Raw genomic sequence first — 12929 nt, 5'->3', positions numbered from 1 at the left:
TGGCTTTTTTAAAGGTGTAAGTGCATTATTAAATATTTGACAATTAATGGCCAATACATGCTGTTACTAAAGCACCATCATGTATAAATTCTTAATAGTTTAAATACAGCAAATTATACATTTGCTTGCTCTGTTTTATATCTGAAGGGAACACCTTTCTGTGAGGGAAGGTAGAATGGAAAAGGAGACTTTACTGTGGGTATATGTGGTGAGAATACAATCACCTAACTCGGACCACAAAGAGAATTTGTACTGCTACTGAATTGGTTTTTAACATCTTGCCATTTGAAAGTATTTACTTTTCTTTTGTGCTGTCCCTAAACGAGGCATGTTCTTTTAAGTTTGAAAATCATAAAAACTTGTTTTACTGGTGGCACCCTTTGAGCTGGATACATTCATGGTGCTGTAGAAATTTAGAAATTCTGCTGTAGAATAATTGAGGATTAGAATCATGGCTTGCTCTCTCCTGGATGCCTTTTGCATGTGGAATTTAGAACCAGATCTATGGCAAGTGTGGACCCTAAAATAAGGCACAGTATTGCTGTTAAATCTGTTTCCTCAACATCATTTTCAGGGTAAAGATGCATAGAAAATGCAACACTAACACTTCAGGATAAATTCATTACACTTTTGAAAAATTGCATCCTTTCTGCTCAGTCTGCTGAATGTTTTCCATAGTAAATCCTGGAGAAATTTACTGCATGAAACTGAAAGCAAAAATTTGGGTTTGTTTTTTTTCCCCTTCTTTCCACCCTCCCTCCTTTCCTCCCTCATATTTATTTATTTATCAAATATTTAGATGCTTGCATCACTGACCAGCTGCATTGCCACTCAGAGTGGGAAAGCATTGCCTAAATTGATAATGTAATGCCAGTTCCTAATTTTAATTTTAATTTCAATATGTTATTTAATAAATTGCTACTCTCAAGCAAGGCTTAAAAATGGGAATGTTTTCATTCAGACTTTTTTGCTAATATAATGTTATTACAGTTTAATATGGTATATTTTAAAACTTTTCTGGGAAATATTTCTAATACCATGCAAATAGGTCCTTAACAGCAATTATTTTTTAGTGTAAGTACTTTTAGTGTAGAATTGATGGACTTTCTTTTACACCCTAAATTAAAATTCAATAATCTTTCTACTGTTCAAGAAACACTTAACTATAAAAATCCTCTTGTAACAGGAAAAGGTGTTTGTAATGCCTGCTGGTTTTATACTGGTTGTAAAATCTCAGGTGGGTGTTAGTTGTGAATTGAAGGTGACATGGGATTCATGCAGTTGGTGCTTCTTGGGTACAAAATGTTTACTGAGAGTCCAAGAGCATGGAATGGACAACCTGTACATAGAAATGTGGAATGGTGTGGGGTTTGTTCAGCATTATTGAAACTGAAATGAGTGGATGTGGTGACATTTTGGGAAATGGCTGTTTCATCCACAAACACTGTGTTTAAACCAAACCTGAATTGTGCTTCTCTAGGAATAATTTCTCCCTGTCAGTGAAATGAATGTCTGCAGCTGTGTGACAAGGTAGTGCTGCTGCCATCATGAGCAATGATTTACTAATGACATGCCTGAATGTGTTGGAATTCTTTCCATGTGTTCAACACTGAGGATCTCTTGTCCTTTTTTTTCCAGCAAGACCTCATGACTTCTTTGATGCACAGACACTGGATGCTATAAGACATCGAGCCATCTGCTTTAATCTCTCAGCACATATAGAAAGTTTAGGAAAAGGCCACAGTGTTGTATTTCATAGTACTGTAAGTATAAATGTGATGCATTCTGTTTTTTTACCTGTGTGTTTACAAAAATTCCAATCTTTCAGAAAGATTTCTGTTTTTCTCTTACTGCTGTAGATGTTTAATCAGAAAGAAGCAATAGTGGCTCTTTTAAATTGTTGAGTTGTCCACTGCTATTAGGAAGTGAACTTTTCAGAAGTGTTGGTAAAAGTTGTAGCTCACAGATTGAATGGATTGCAACATTTCCATTTGGGAAATATCTAACATCAACTTTGTGTTGCAGAAGAAAATTGATTCTATCTTCTAAATAAGGTTGCAGTTCAGATAGCATTTCCATGGTCATGAGTAACAGGGCTAATTTTATCACAAGAAATCTTTTTTGCATATAATTGAATATGTAAAGATGCTGATCTGAAATATGCATTTATTCCCTTTTTTTCTCCAGTTTAAAAGATATAATTCTGAATAAATTTTTTTCTTGCCCCCATTTTTTCTTTTAATAAACTTAACACCAAAATATTGGTGAATTGCTGGAAGGAGGCAAGAACCAAGTGGGGACCTTGTGTTTGGATAGGAAAGTATTATTTTAGAAGATTTCAAAGCAGGAATAAAGTATACTGAGTTGGAGTAGAAGGATCAGAAGTTTTAAAAGTTGAATAACCTCAGGTTTTCTTAAGCACACTGGGAGATGAGGGCATTAAAGTGGAGACTTGGCTGAAGAAAAGGACAAAATGGGGAGGAATGATTTCAAATTAGTGGAATAGTCCAGGCAAGGAGTGCTGGCTGACTTGTCTTCAGCTACAGCTTAATCTTAGTATGGGATTCAAACTCTTGAACTATCAGTGTCTTTCCATAAATCAGAGATGATTTAGTATGCATGAAGCTTATTTCACCTTGTTCTGCAAGACTGATGATGGTTCTAAATACCCGTGGCCTGTACTGGGAATCTTTTCCAAATTATTTCTGCTGAACTTTATGGACCTTGTGCAGCAGCTGCCAGTGGGGATTGCTGTCACTGTGTTTAAATCTCATTCTGATTTCCCTGGCCAACGTGGATTTCACAGTGCTGTGAGAAAAGCAGATTCTCTTTGAATTCAGAGCTTGCTTCAATCTGAAATATTATCCAGGCACTCTGCTCAGCTGTGGAAGAGCAGCTCTGGCTATTGGAATAATTCATAAGGAGGTGGAATTCGAGGGAGGAATCTGCTCTAAACCTGCTTCCCATGACCTTGAAGGAAGTGGTGCCCATCCCTCCAGCTCCTCTGGGGGTGCAGCACTCGTGGCAGGAGGTTGATGAGCTCTGAAATTGTTTAGATCTCAGCTGGGGGAGATCCTGTACCAGTGGAGGACTGCCCTGGATTTCCAGCCCCAGCCTGCCCTTGGCTGCTGTGTTTTGGTGTGCTGGACATGAGCTTTGGGGATGAGATCAGCCCAAAATGAGCTTTATAAAAGGCAGAGGTAGGCTAGGAGCTGCTGTGTGGCCATGCAGTGCTGTGAGCCCTCAATGCCAACACTCACTTGGCATCACCTAAAGGATCAGCACGTGGGGCTGGAATGGTGGCTGGCTAAATGCAATAACAAGAATAATGACTTGGTGTGGTCCACCTTCAGATGAAGAAAAAGTGTGTAATTATCAGAGACAATCATTTGAAAGATGGAAAACAGGAAGATGAAGTTGCCATGCTGTCTGAAAACACACAGAAATGAAGTGGCTTTATTGCTTTATGCAGCATGGGAATAATGGCAGCACAATGCAGTTATTTTTCAGGGCAGAGATTCTAACATGAAGAATTTCTAAGCAGTCACTGTAGATGCCTTGCATGTTCTCTGAAAAGACACATCCTTTCATTTCTTTCTACTTTTTTAAACAGAACCTTTTCTCTGTAGATCTGGAGAGATTTAGAATGCAGTCATTAATAAAAGCCTTTTGAAGAAATGTGCTTGCTATTCAGAATACACTTTCGACTTGATTATGATTTTTTTTCTGCTTACTTTTTTTAATTGAGTCAAATTCTTTGTATTTTAATTCTCTGAATAGTTAGATGGAAAAAGCCAAGTATGTCTAGTTAAACTAAGGAACAGATATTACACTGATTTTAAAAATGTAACTTATAGGTTACCCTGGCATGCCACCCCCAGCCTTTGAAGTGGTTTCAATTAATTCTCTAAAACATTTGAGCACTGAACTGTTCACCAGTTTTAAGTTTTTTTAGTGGCCACATGTATTTTAATTAGTTACACTGTTTCAGTGTATTGAAACCTTGTAAGACAGTAAATGAATGCAGTGATGCCTCCCAGTTTACAGTGGGAAATTGTTTTCTTTTTCCAGAAGGGGTCAGCAAAACTCCATGGCTGCTTTGGGACAAATTTGATGCACATTTCCTTTGAATTTCCATTTTGTTTCTGGGACAGTGCAGGCAATGTGGGTAGTATAGTAAGAATATTTCCAATTAGAGCTGTATGAAGTGTACATCTGCTGGCTCAATTGTGGTTTTCACTTAAAAAAATAAATGGATTAAAGTTCTTTACAAAACACTTTCAAGTCTTTATTGCAGACACACAACTTTCAAGGAGTATAAGTTTGCTTTCTATGAATGCCTAGTAGGGCATGAAGAACAACAACTTTTGAGTTTGACATGTGTAATTTGGTTTTAATTATGATTTTGTACTTATTATAGGTAATAGCTAAAAGAAAAGAAGATTCTGGCAAAATAAAACTCTTGCTTCATTGGACACCAGAAGACATGTGAGTATATTGCTAGTGGTGTTTGAAATGGGGAAGGGTTTACAGTGGGATCAATGAACTGTTAGTAAATTATTTTGTGCCTTTGAATATTTGAGTTAAAGTTAATATTTTAAAAATGCTTTTCAAAAAGTATTTTAGAAGTTTAGAAATTAATAAACAACGAGTTAATTGATTTTTTGCTTTCACTTTCAAGTCTTTTTGGGCTCTAACACCAGTTCAGTTAAATTTGCTTCTGTACTTTTAATGCATTTTGTCCCAAGTTTCAATTCACCTTGAGAGACAAAAGCTAAAATATTCTTATGAAATGGGCAGTTTTTTGCTTCCTTTTAGGACAGATGGTAGTACTATATCTAACAGCATTCTGAAATTATTCTTTTTAAAGTCTTACAGATAAAAACAGTTAATTTTACTTTAAGATAAGCATTAAGAAGTATGCAACATTAGGAACATAAATAATAAAGGAGTAATTCTTTTGTTTTAGTGCAGAGTCAAAGAAGATTTTTGCTCATGCAGATTATTCAGTGTTAGAAGCTGTGCATTGGAGAGGACAGGTTGTTACATTGCCAATGGAATTTAGATTTGGTTGGTCAGATCAGAGGAATAATGTGTTTTATATTGTTGTTTGTTGCATTTTGCTTGGGTTAGATAGGTTAGGTAGAGTATTTCAGACACTGAGGGATGTAAATTTGAATTCCTGAGTATGTGGCTGACTGTGTGTGAGCAGAGCAGATGTTTCCTGGCACACACCATCAGTGTCTTTACACCAGGCACTTCACACAGAAATGCACCCCTGGAGATTCTTTGCAGCCTCTGAGCTGCCTCAGCTTCCTCCTGGAGAAACTGATGCCTTCAGCTGGAAGTGTTCCTGTTCTCCTTGGATGTGCTTTTCTGATGTGCTGGGGTGATCAACACAAACCAGTCCTGTTCTAGTTCAGAACTCCAGGACAGTTTCTCCAAACTTCAGGCCCTGAGCACAAACTCCGTGGAAAGGTGGAGGGTGGGTTCATACAAATGAACCAAAACCTATAAAAGTGTGAGATTTTGTGACCAAACCCCTCCTTTCCTTCCATCTTGGAGCCATGCAGGCAGGGGCCACCACTGTGGCACTGATATTGCTGGGCTGTGGCTTTTGTAGACCTCACAATAAATACCCATTTTATTCCCCTTAACCCTGTGTGCAGCCTCTGCTCCAGCTCCTCAAGGCATCAAAACTGTGCAAGTTCCCCAGGATATCTCTGAGTTTAGGGTTTGGGTCAGGAAAAGTAAATACAAGTCTTTAAGTAGTGTCCTTTACAAGAGGGAAATAACTTTTAGTGGGCTGGGAAGGGGGAGGTTGTTTTGTTGGTTTTGGTTTTTGTTAAGAGCAGGAATTTATTTTTGGTGCATTGCTGTCTTTCTGTATATTTTAAATCTTGGCATGTGACAAGTTTTCTTTTTTTGCTGGTTGTATCTTGAGGATACATTTGCTGCTGAAAATGTCTTCCCAGTGTTGGTTGTCCAAAAACTGATTTTTGGCTTTATTAAAAAAAAAACCTCCATGATGTTTTTTTCCACCTTCCATGATCCATAAGATTTAGTGAATAAATGGATTTCCTGCTGGGTTCTTCTCCCTCCCCCTCTGCCCTGGTGTTTTTTCTTTTTTTTTTCTTTCTCCTTCATCTGAAAGGTTTAATTGGAGAAACTCCTCTTCCTGCTGGGTTAGAGGTTCTGGGTTTCATTTTATGTTTTGAATAGCTTACCCAAAAAATGGAATTTGAGTTGCAGCTAACTTTCATGCAGAGTGAAATCTGCAAAATACAGATTCAGTGAAGTAATTTGCAGAAGCCTGTGCAATTTGGCTTTGCAGAGAAAGAGCCATTACATTTAGTTTTAAGTGTTGGGTTTCTCAATTTGAAACCTGTTTCAAAGACTTAGACACTTTAATTACAAACTCCTCCCCCAACCTGAAGTTAATCTTTAGCTTCTAGGACATGTAGAAAATGTTTAAAACCCCACCAAAAACCCAAAGAAGAGGATAATCAAATAATTAACTTCAGCAAAGTTGGAGCATTTTGTCTTTGAAACCCTTGAGCTTGGAGCAAACTCAAAGCTCATTGCCTGCTCTATATTCTGTCCTTTAATTGAACAGAATCAAAGAATCTCTACCTAATAAAATAAATTCTTTTCAACAGTCTGGTTGTTTTTCTGTTGCCCATTTTCACATTAAATTGTTACAGTGGAGAATGTAGTGCCATTATCATTGAACACTTGGAATAATCTAAATTCTGTTCAGTGTCCTTTCAAACTGAGAACCTGAAAACCATCCCAGCATAAGGGGTAAAGATTGGCTGCCTTTTTAACCAGGGAAATGTGAAAATTGCTTCATATGTACTAGTTTACCACATGATTTTATGGTAAGAAAAGCAGTTGATCTTTTTTGAATATTTTTATTTTATTTATTTATTCATAGTCTGCCTGATGTGTGGGTAAATGAAAGTGAACGACATCAGTTAAAAACTAAAGTAGTTCATTTATCAAAACTACCAAAAGATACTGCCTTGCTTCTGGACCCAAACATTTACAGGTAACATCCTCATTTTGAAATTTTCTTTCCTTGAATGTAATCTTAAGCCTCACTTAACTTTTTGACGTTGGAAAATCAGGATTGCTAATGAATTATACAGCACATCAGGGAGCCTTGGTACTGTAAACGTCCAGGAGTTAAGTTCTGAGGTCTTAAGTTATTTCAGAATTACTTCTTGAACTAAACTCTAGTGACTGAGAAACGGGGAATGTGTGTATTTACCAAGTGTATTTTACTTTTTTGTGCTTGGTGTACAGAAATTCTAGTAAAGGAGGTACATACAGTGGAATCCTGAAAGATCACTTCTGTTAAGATCACATACTGGTTTGTATACCAATTTTTTTAAAGTCCAAATTTATCTTTCCATATTATATTCAGCTGTAATACATGCAGTATTACCTTGAAACTTGTACTTGTATTCAAGTACTGTTAATTTTTTTAATGAAAAGATTCTCTCTAGGGGGAACAAAAGGGAACAATCCATGTTACTTATCTTTAAGCTACTTTCACATTTCTGTTTTTAGGCCCTCAGATTGGCTTCTAATCCATCTGGTTTCTAATAATTTCCTGATTCTCCCCCACCCCTTTATTACTGCTCTGCCATGATTGTCAGTACCCACAGTTCTGTGTGTACAGTTTTTAAAGGTAATCTGAAATGCTTAATTCATTCTGAAATTTTGAGCATCCACGGAGACATTTATGTGATTATATTAAAAATCCATGCAAATGGGTTGTGGAAAGCAAGTTTATCATAACAGAAGTTCAGTGTTCTGATGTTTCTTCCTGAACCTCCAGTGACCAAGAGTCCCAAGGAGTAAATGAAACACAAATCTGTGCCTTCCAGTGCAATAAGCCTTTCAGTTCACCTTTAACATTCAGTGTATTCACTAATCAAATTAATGCAAACTTGCTTTACAAGATGAAAACCAATCCTACTGTATTTGCTATCTTTGTAAATGTGTTTTCAATACTTACCTTAGTCTATGAATCATTGCTGTTAATGGTAAAATCATGACAATGTTAAGGGAAGATTGGATTGTGTGTTTTAAAACTGTTTAACACAGTGACTTTTATCATCTAATTGAGTTGTTAATAACTTTATATCGATTACCTTTGCTGAGCTTGATAGATTAGTTTGCTTTGAAAAGAAAAAAGTAACCTTTTAAAATAAAAATTTAATGATCTCTGGATTAAGCCCTTGGAGAAAAATTAGCAAACCTTTCTATCTCTCCCAAAGAAAATTAAAGTCTCCACTTGTAATGTGCTCTATTTTTAGCAGTATGGATCAGTCTGTGATTGAAATGAGCTTTTGGGACCAGCTGAGGGAGCTTATATATATAAATTATATAAATTATATATATAAATTTAAAAACCAAAACTTTCCAGGAGGAAAAGATAGTTAAAGAAATTCAGTGGCAGTTATTGGTGTCATGCTAAAATATCATGTTTTAATAGAAAGTTTGAAATCATTATCTGGAATGTACACTTTGAGATCATCTGAACTGGCTCTTGGTTTTAATCAAATGAAAGTAGATTTTGTATAGTCGTGGTTTGATAGTGCATTCAGCTGAGTGGTGTGTAGCTGGCAGGTTTTAATGTAAAGCTGTACCATCTTCTTTTACAGAACAATGCCCCAGAAGAGGTTGAAGAGGTAAAAACCAAGCAAGTGGGGACACCTGCAGTCTTAGTCACTGACAATGGATTTAGAAATAAAGTTGCACATTAGTCAAATCCCATCTTTTTTTTTTTTTTTTCTTTTCTTTTTGTTCTTTTTCTTTTTTTTTTTTTTTTTTGTGTTAGAGAAATATTTATGCTTAGTGTAAACATTCTGTGAATGAAGTTGATGCTTCCGTGGAATATATTAATATATTACTGTATATCCACATTTTCATGGAATGGTACAGTGGGAGACTGAGCAAACACTCTTCTGGCAACTTAGTGGAACAACTCAAAAAAGGCTTTGCATGCTTGCTTCTTTAAGCTGCTTTTTTTTTTTTTTTTTTTTTTTTCTTTAGTGAATACAGTAGTCTATATTTGATGAAAAGAAAAAAGTAACCATCAGCATTTCCTCCCAGGAGAACTGTTAGCAGGCTGACACGTGGCAGCCAATGGAGCAGCTGCCAAGGGATTTGTGTGGATTTTCGTGCTGCCCTTGGGGCGTGGTGGACAATAATCATCGCTCATTTGTCACCTCGTGTCCTTTGCTCACGTGTGTTGGATGATGGTGTTGATGGAATTCTTGTCCTTTGCAGCCAGCTCTGGGTTTTTGGTGTGGTGGTTGAGGGTGGCTGAGGCCTTTGCAGGACTCGTGTAATGTGTTCATCACATCTGCTTTGGTGTGAGCCCTGGCAAAGGAGGGGCTTGGGAAACCTCGGTGTAAGCAGTCAGTGTTACTGGTGATTTCTTTTGCTTTTTTTGACCCCTCTAGGATCCCCTTTCACTTGTAAAGTATACTTTATTTGGCCTAATGTTTTCTAGATGTAAAGAAAATGGTATTTTTTAAAGAAAATTAATCTAGAAATTCAATCCTTTATGCACCAAAGTTGGCTTTGAAAAGGAAAGTAAAATCATTTTCTTGCTTAATAAGCAAGGAGCCGTGGATTTTTTTTAACTGACAAATAGAGATGTGTCTAACCTGTTAGTCTTTGTATGGAGACAAAAATGTTGCATATAGATAATAGGACATTGCTTGTAAATATTTCAGCAGATTTGTAATATATTTTTATATTATGAAATGTACTGTAGATGTTTTTTCTAGAGGCATGAAAGGTAAAATGTATATATGATGGTAGAAATAATATTGAAGGATATTGTAATTCACTAGTGCTGCCAGAAGAATTGTTTAAAAAAAGCACCTTCCTTAACAGTAAAAAAAAAAAAAACCTTCTTTTTACATACCTAAGGGACTATATACTACTGTTAGTATCTGTTGTAAGAACAAAAATACATTGAACATCCTTCCCAGAAATCTTAGAGGGATGAATAGTACCCATAATTAATTGATGGCACTCCTTTCTAATAGTGAACACACAATTAGTTTTTTCCTTGCTGTCGGAAGGAACTAATATGTAAAATTTGTATGGATATATGCAGTCAAACTGCAGAGTTAGTCCTCCTTATTGGGGAGGAATTTACTACAGTGAAACTAATAACCAGCAGTTTTTACACTAAATTTTTATGAAATAGATTAAAACTTAAAGTAACCCTTTGGTTGCAGAAGTGAGCATATCCTAATGGAATACAAATGCATTCTGCATTGGTACTGACACGTGTCTTGCTTGGCTCCAGTGGGTTCAAAATGTTACTTATATACACAAAAAAAAAAAAAATAATCTTATCAATGATATGAAGTGCAGATTAAAAGCACCACTAATATAAGATGTTCTGGAATGGTTGTTTAATAAGGGTATTATTCATAAAATCTGTAGTGACGTGACTTTATTTTTGGAAAAAAATGCAGTGTTTTGGTTTTTTATTTTTATTTTTTTTTTTTTGCTTGAGCACTTCACCTACTGCTTTTTCTGTACCTATAAAGTAATCCGTAATCTTTGTTTCTTTTTTTTTTTTTTTTTTGAATTTGTTATAAAATTGCCAAATAGAAGTGTTTCAGATATAGTTTGTATTTGTATTTTTTTAATTTTATTGCTTCATGAGTTTCTTGTAAGTCATTTATAATTGACAGATGATTGTAGACCTTGCCTGAGTATTTTTTCTAATAAAACAAAGCAAACAAACCTCGTAAGCTTCAAAATTGTCCCATTTCTATGGAGTTTTCAAAAACAAATATACAACCACACTGTTTCCTGTGTGAGTTGCAACACACACCTTTACAGAAGGGGGAGTTCATGGATTCAAGTATTGTGGTGTTCATGTAAAATGTGACTTTTCCTGGGTTTGAAAAAACTGTTATCTGCTATTCTAAAGGGCAGAGTTTCTGCTTTGGAAGGAAAAACCAGTTTAAATAAAACATCTGTGAAGTGATGGATAGATGGGATTTAATTAAACTTTCCATAATAGTCAAAAGGTAAGTGCATATTGGGCTGGTTTTTACCTTATCAAAGTGAATTGCTGAAACTATTCAGTTATTTGCATGCTACAGGTTTGGGAATTACCTGGTGGTGTTTTGTTTCAAATGCCAGTGCTGTTCTCTGAAGCTCTGCTGCAGTTTTTGTGTTTGCCCCTGGGTAGATTTCCATTTTTTTGGAACACCAGGTCCATGGAACTGCCACAGGGGTGCTGATCACTGTCCTGAAAATAATCTTATTCTTACTCATGAAAAGTGTTTCTGAAATAATTGGCCTCTCCCCTTTTAAGTAATTCCATGTGCTTTGCTTTGGGATGTTTGGGATGTCACATTTCAAGGTTTCTCCCTGTCTTTCTCAAGAACATTTTTTTCATGTTAGGTTTTCCAGACATCTCCACATTGCATTCCCTCCCAGCTTGAGTGTTTATTTTCTTTGTAGAGAAATGTCAGCTCCTTGAAAGTCACACTTTTTGGGGAGTTGCAGTGTCCATGAGTATCTGTGTTCAGAGTCCCATTCTTCTGGAATGTGTTGGCTCGAATTGGACAGTGTTCTGAAATGGAATAACAGGATTTTGGAGTGAGGGATTGTGCTTGGGGCTCTGCCTGATGCTTCAGTGGATGGAAATTTTTGTCTGGGAAACCCTGCTGGCATTTGGGCATAGCACACAGCTGATTGTTTGATACTGGATCTGTTTGCTAAAGCACCTTAATAATCTGTTTATTAAAGACACAGCAGAAACAAATCGGTATTTTTCCTAATTTGAATATCATTTTCTTCTTGCTTTGAATATAATTTCTAAAATCACTGTGGGTCTTTCAGATTTTGGCCAAAATGTGCAATAGGTTGCACTATATTTTTCCTCTATAGTCCATGAAGTAATTCTATCAATCATTTCAAATTGAATTGCACATTAATTCTGGACTAGCTTCATTTGGAGCAAGCAGTGAATTGTGTTCAAACATGCATTGTTTTTAATGATGGAAATTCAAGTGGTTGATTTCTGTTCCCTTCAGCTTTTCAGTACTGGGTGTGAATTAATTAGTGCAGAAGACTGGTCTTGTTTAATACTTCAGTCTGAAATTGATGATTTATTCTCACTGAATGCTTTCTTGCCTTGACAATTTAAATTTGTGAATAACCCGATCCTAAGTGTTCCTCTTGTCATATTAATGTATGACAAGTGCAACAGAAGAAAATCATATAATAGGAAAGTTGGCTTTTAAAAAAGCAGCTGAATCTTTGACTTCTTTCAGCCATTGGTGTTTATTTATTCCAAGCAAAGAATATTCTGGTAAACTTCATTGAGTCAACTTTTATTAAAAAAATTCTGTATTATGTTTTGGGGGAGGGGGAAATGAGCAGCACCTGCCCTACTGTTGTGAACAACACAAAAACTTGTACTGCAACCTCAAAGCAGTTTAATGTGTAATTTCTGAAATGACTTTAGAACAGACAGCAGTTCTGATGCACAGCAGCTTCCTGTCCTTTCGGGGTGATGGCAGAATTGGGAATTCTCTGGTGTTACTCACAAAGCTCGTGGGGTCACCCAGGCCAGGAGTTGACGTTCTCTGGGCTGCACATTTGGGTGGAGAAGGGAAGGAGGAGCTGCTGCTTCTGGGTTTGGTGGCTTTTGGAAGTTGAGAGCTCAGCTCAGGGCTGGAAGGAGCTGTGGTCTGGAGATCTGAGCTCATTTCCTCTTCTCTCCCACGGAAATCCATGCACTTATCTCCAAGTCTTATCTGGAGAAGAGTTAAAATCAGGACGTGTCTGCACTGTGGAGTAAGGAGATGTAGTTCAAAGAGTCAAGGGAATAAAATTGTGTTGATTACACACAAAAAGGAGGCTCCTGGTTG

At 36.5% G+C, this 12929-nt stretch overlaps 1 protein-coding gene across 5 annotated transcripts in view; it reads left to right on the top strand.

The window, feature by feature from the left end:
* Positions 1-10785, top strand: part of AEBP2 (AE binding protein 2) — a 42288-nt gene extending 31503 nt beyond the window's left edge. The window contains exons 5-10 of one of the 5 annotated variants that reach the window (XM_088164506.1): positions 1639-1763; positions 4421-4488; positions 6938-7051; positions 7309-7375; positions 8676-8702; positions 9127-9207. In XM_088164506.1, coding sequence (XP_088020632.1) covers positions 1639-1763; positions 4421-4488; positions 6938-7051; positions 7309-7363 — 362 coding nt within the window. In that variant the 3' untranslated portion in view covers positions 7364-7375; positions 8676-8702; positions 9127-9207. Of the gene's footprint in view, positions 1-1638; positions 1764-4420; positions 4489-6937; positions 7052-7308; positions 7376-8675 lie in introns of all 5 variants that reach the window. The other 4 variants (XM_088164504.1, XM_088164505.1, XM_088164507.1 and 1 more) reach the window with 4 other exon arrangements.
* Positions 10786-12929: the final 2144 nt, after the last annotated feature.

The sequence above is a fragment of the Sturnus vulgaris genome, chromosome 5 (genome assembly GCF_052056855.1).
Source record: "Sturnus vulgaris isolate bStuVul1 chromosome 5, bStuVul1.hap1, whole genome shotgun sequence".
Classification (NCBI taxonomy): domain Eukaryota; kingdom Metazoa; phylum Chordata; class Aves; order Passeriformes; family Sturnidae; genus Sturnus; species Sturnus vulgaris.
This window is presented reverse-complemented; position numbering and strand designations above follow the sequence as displayed.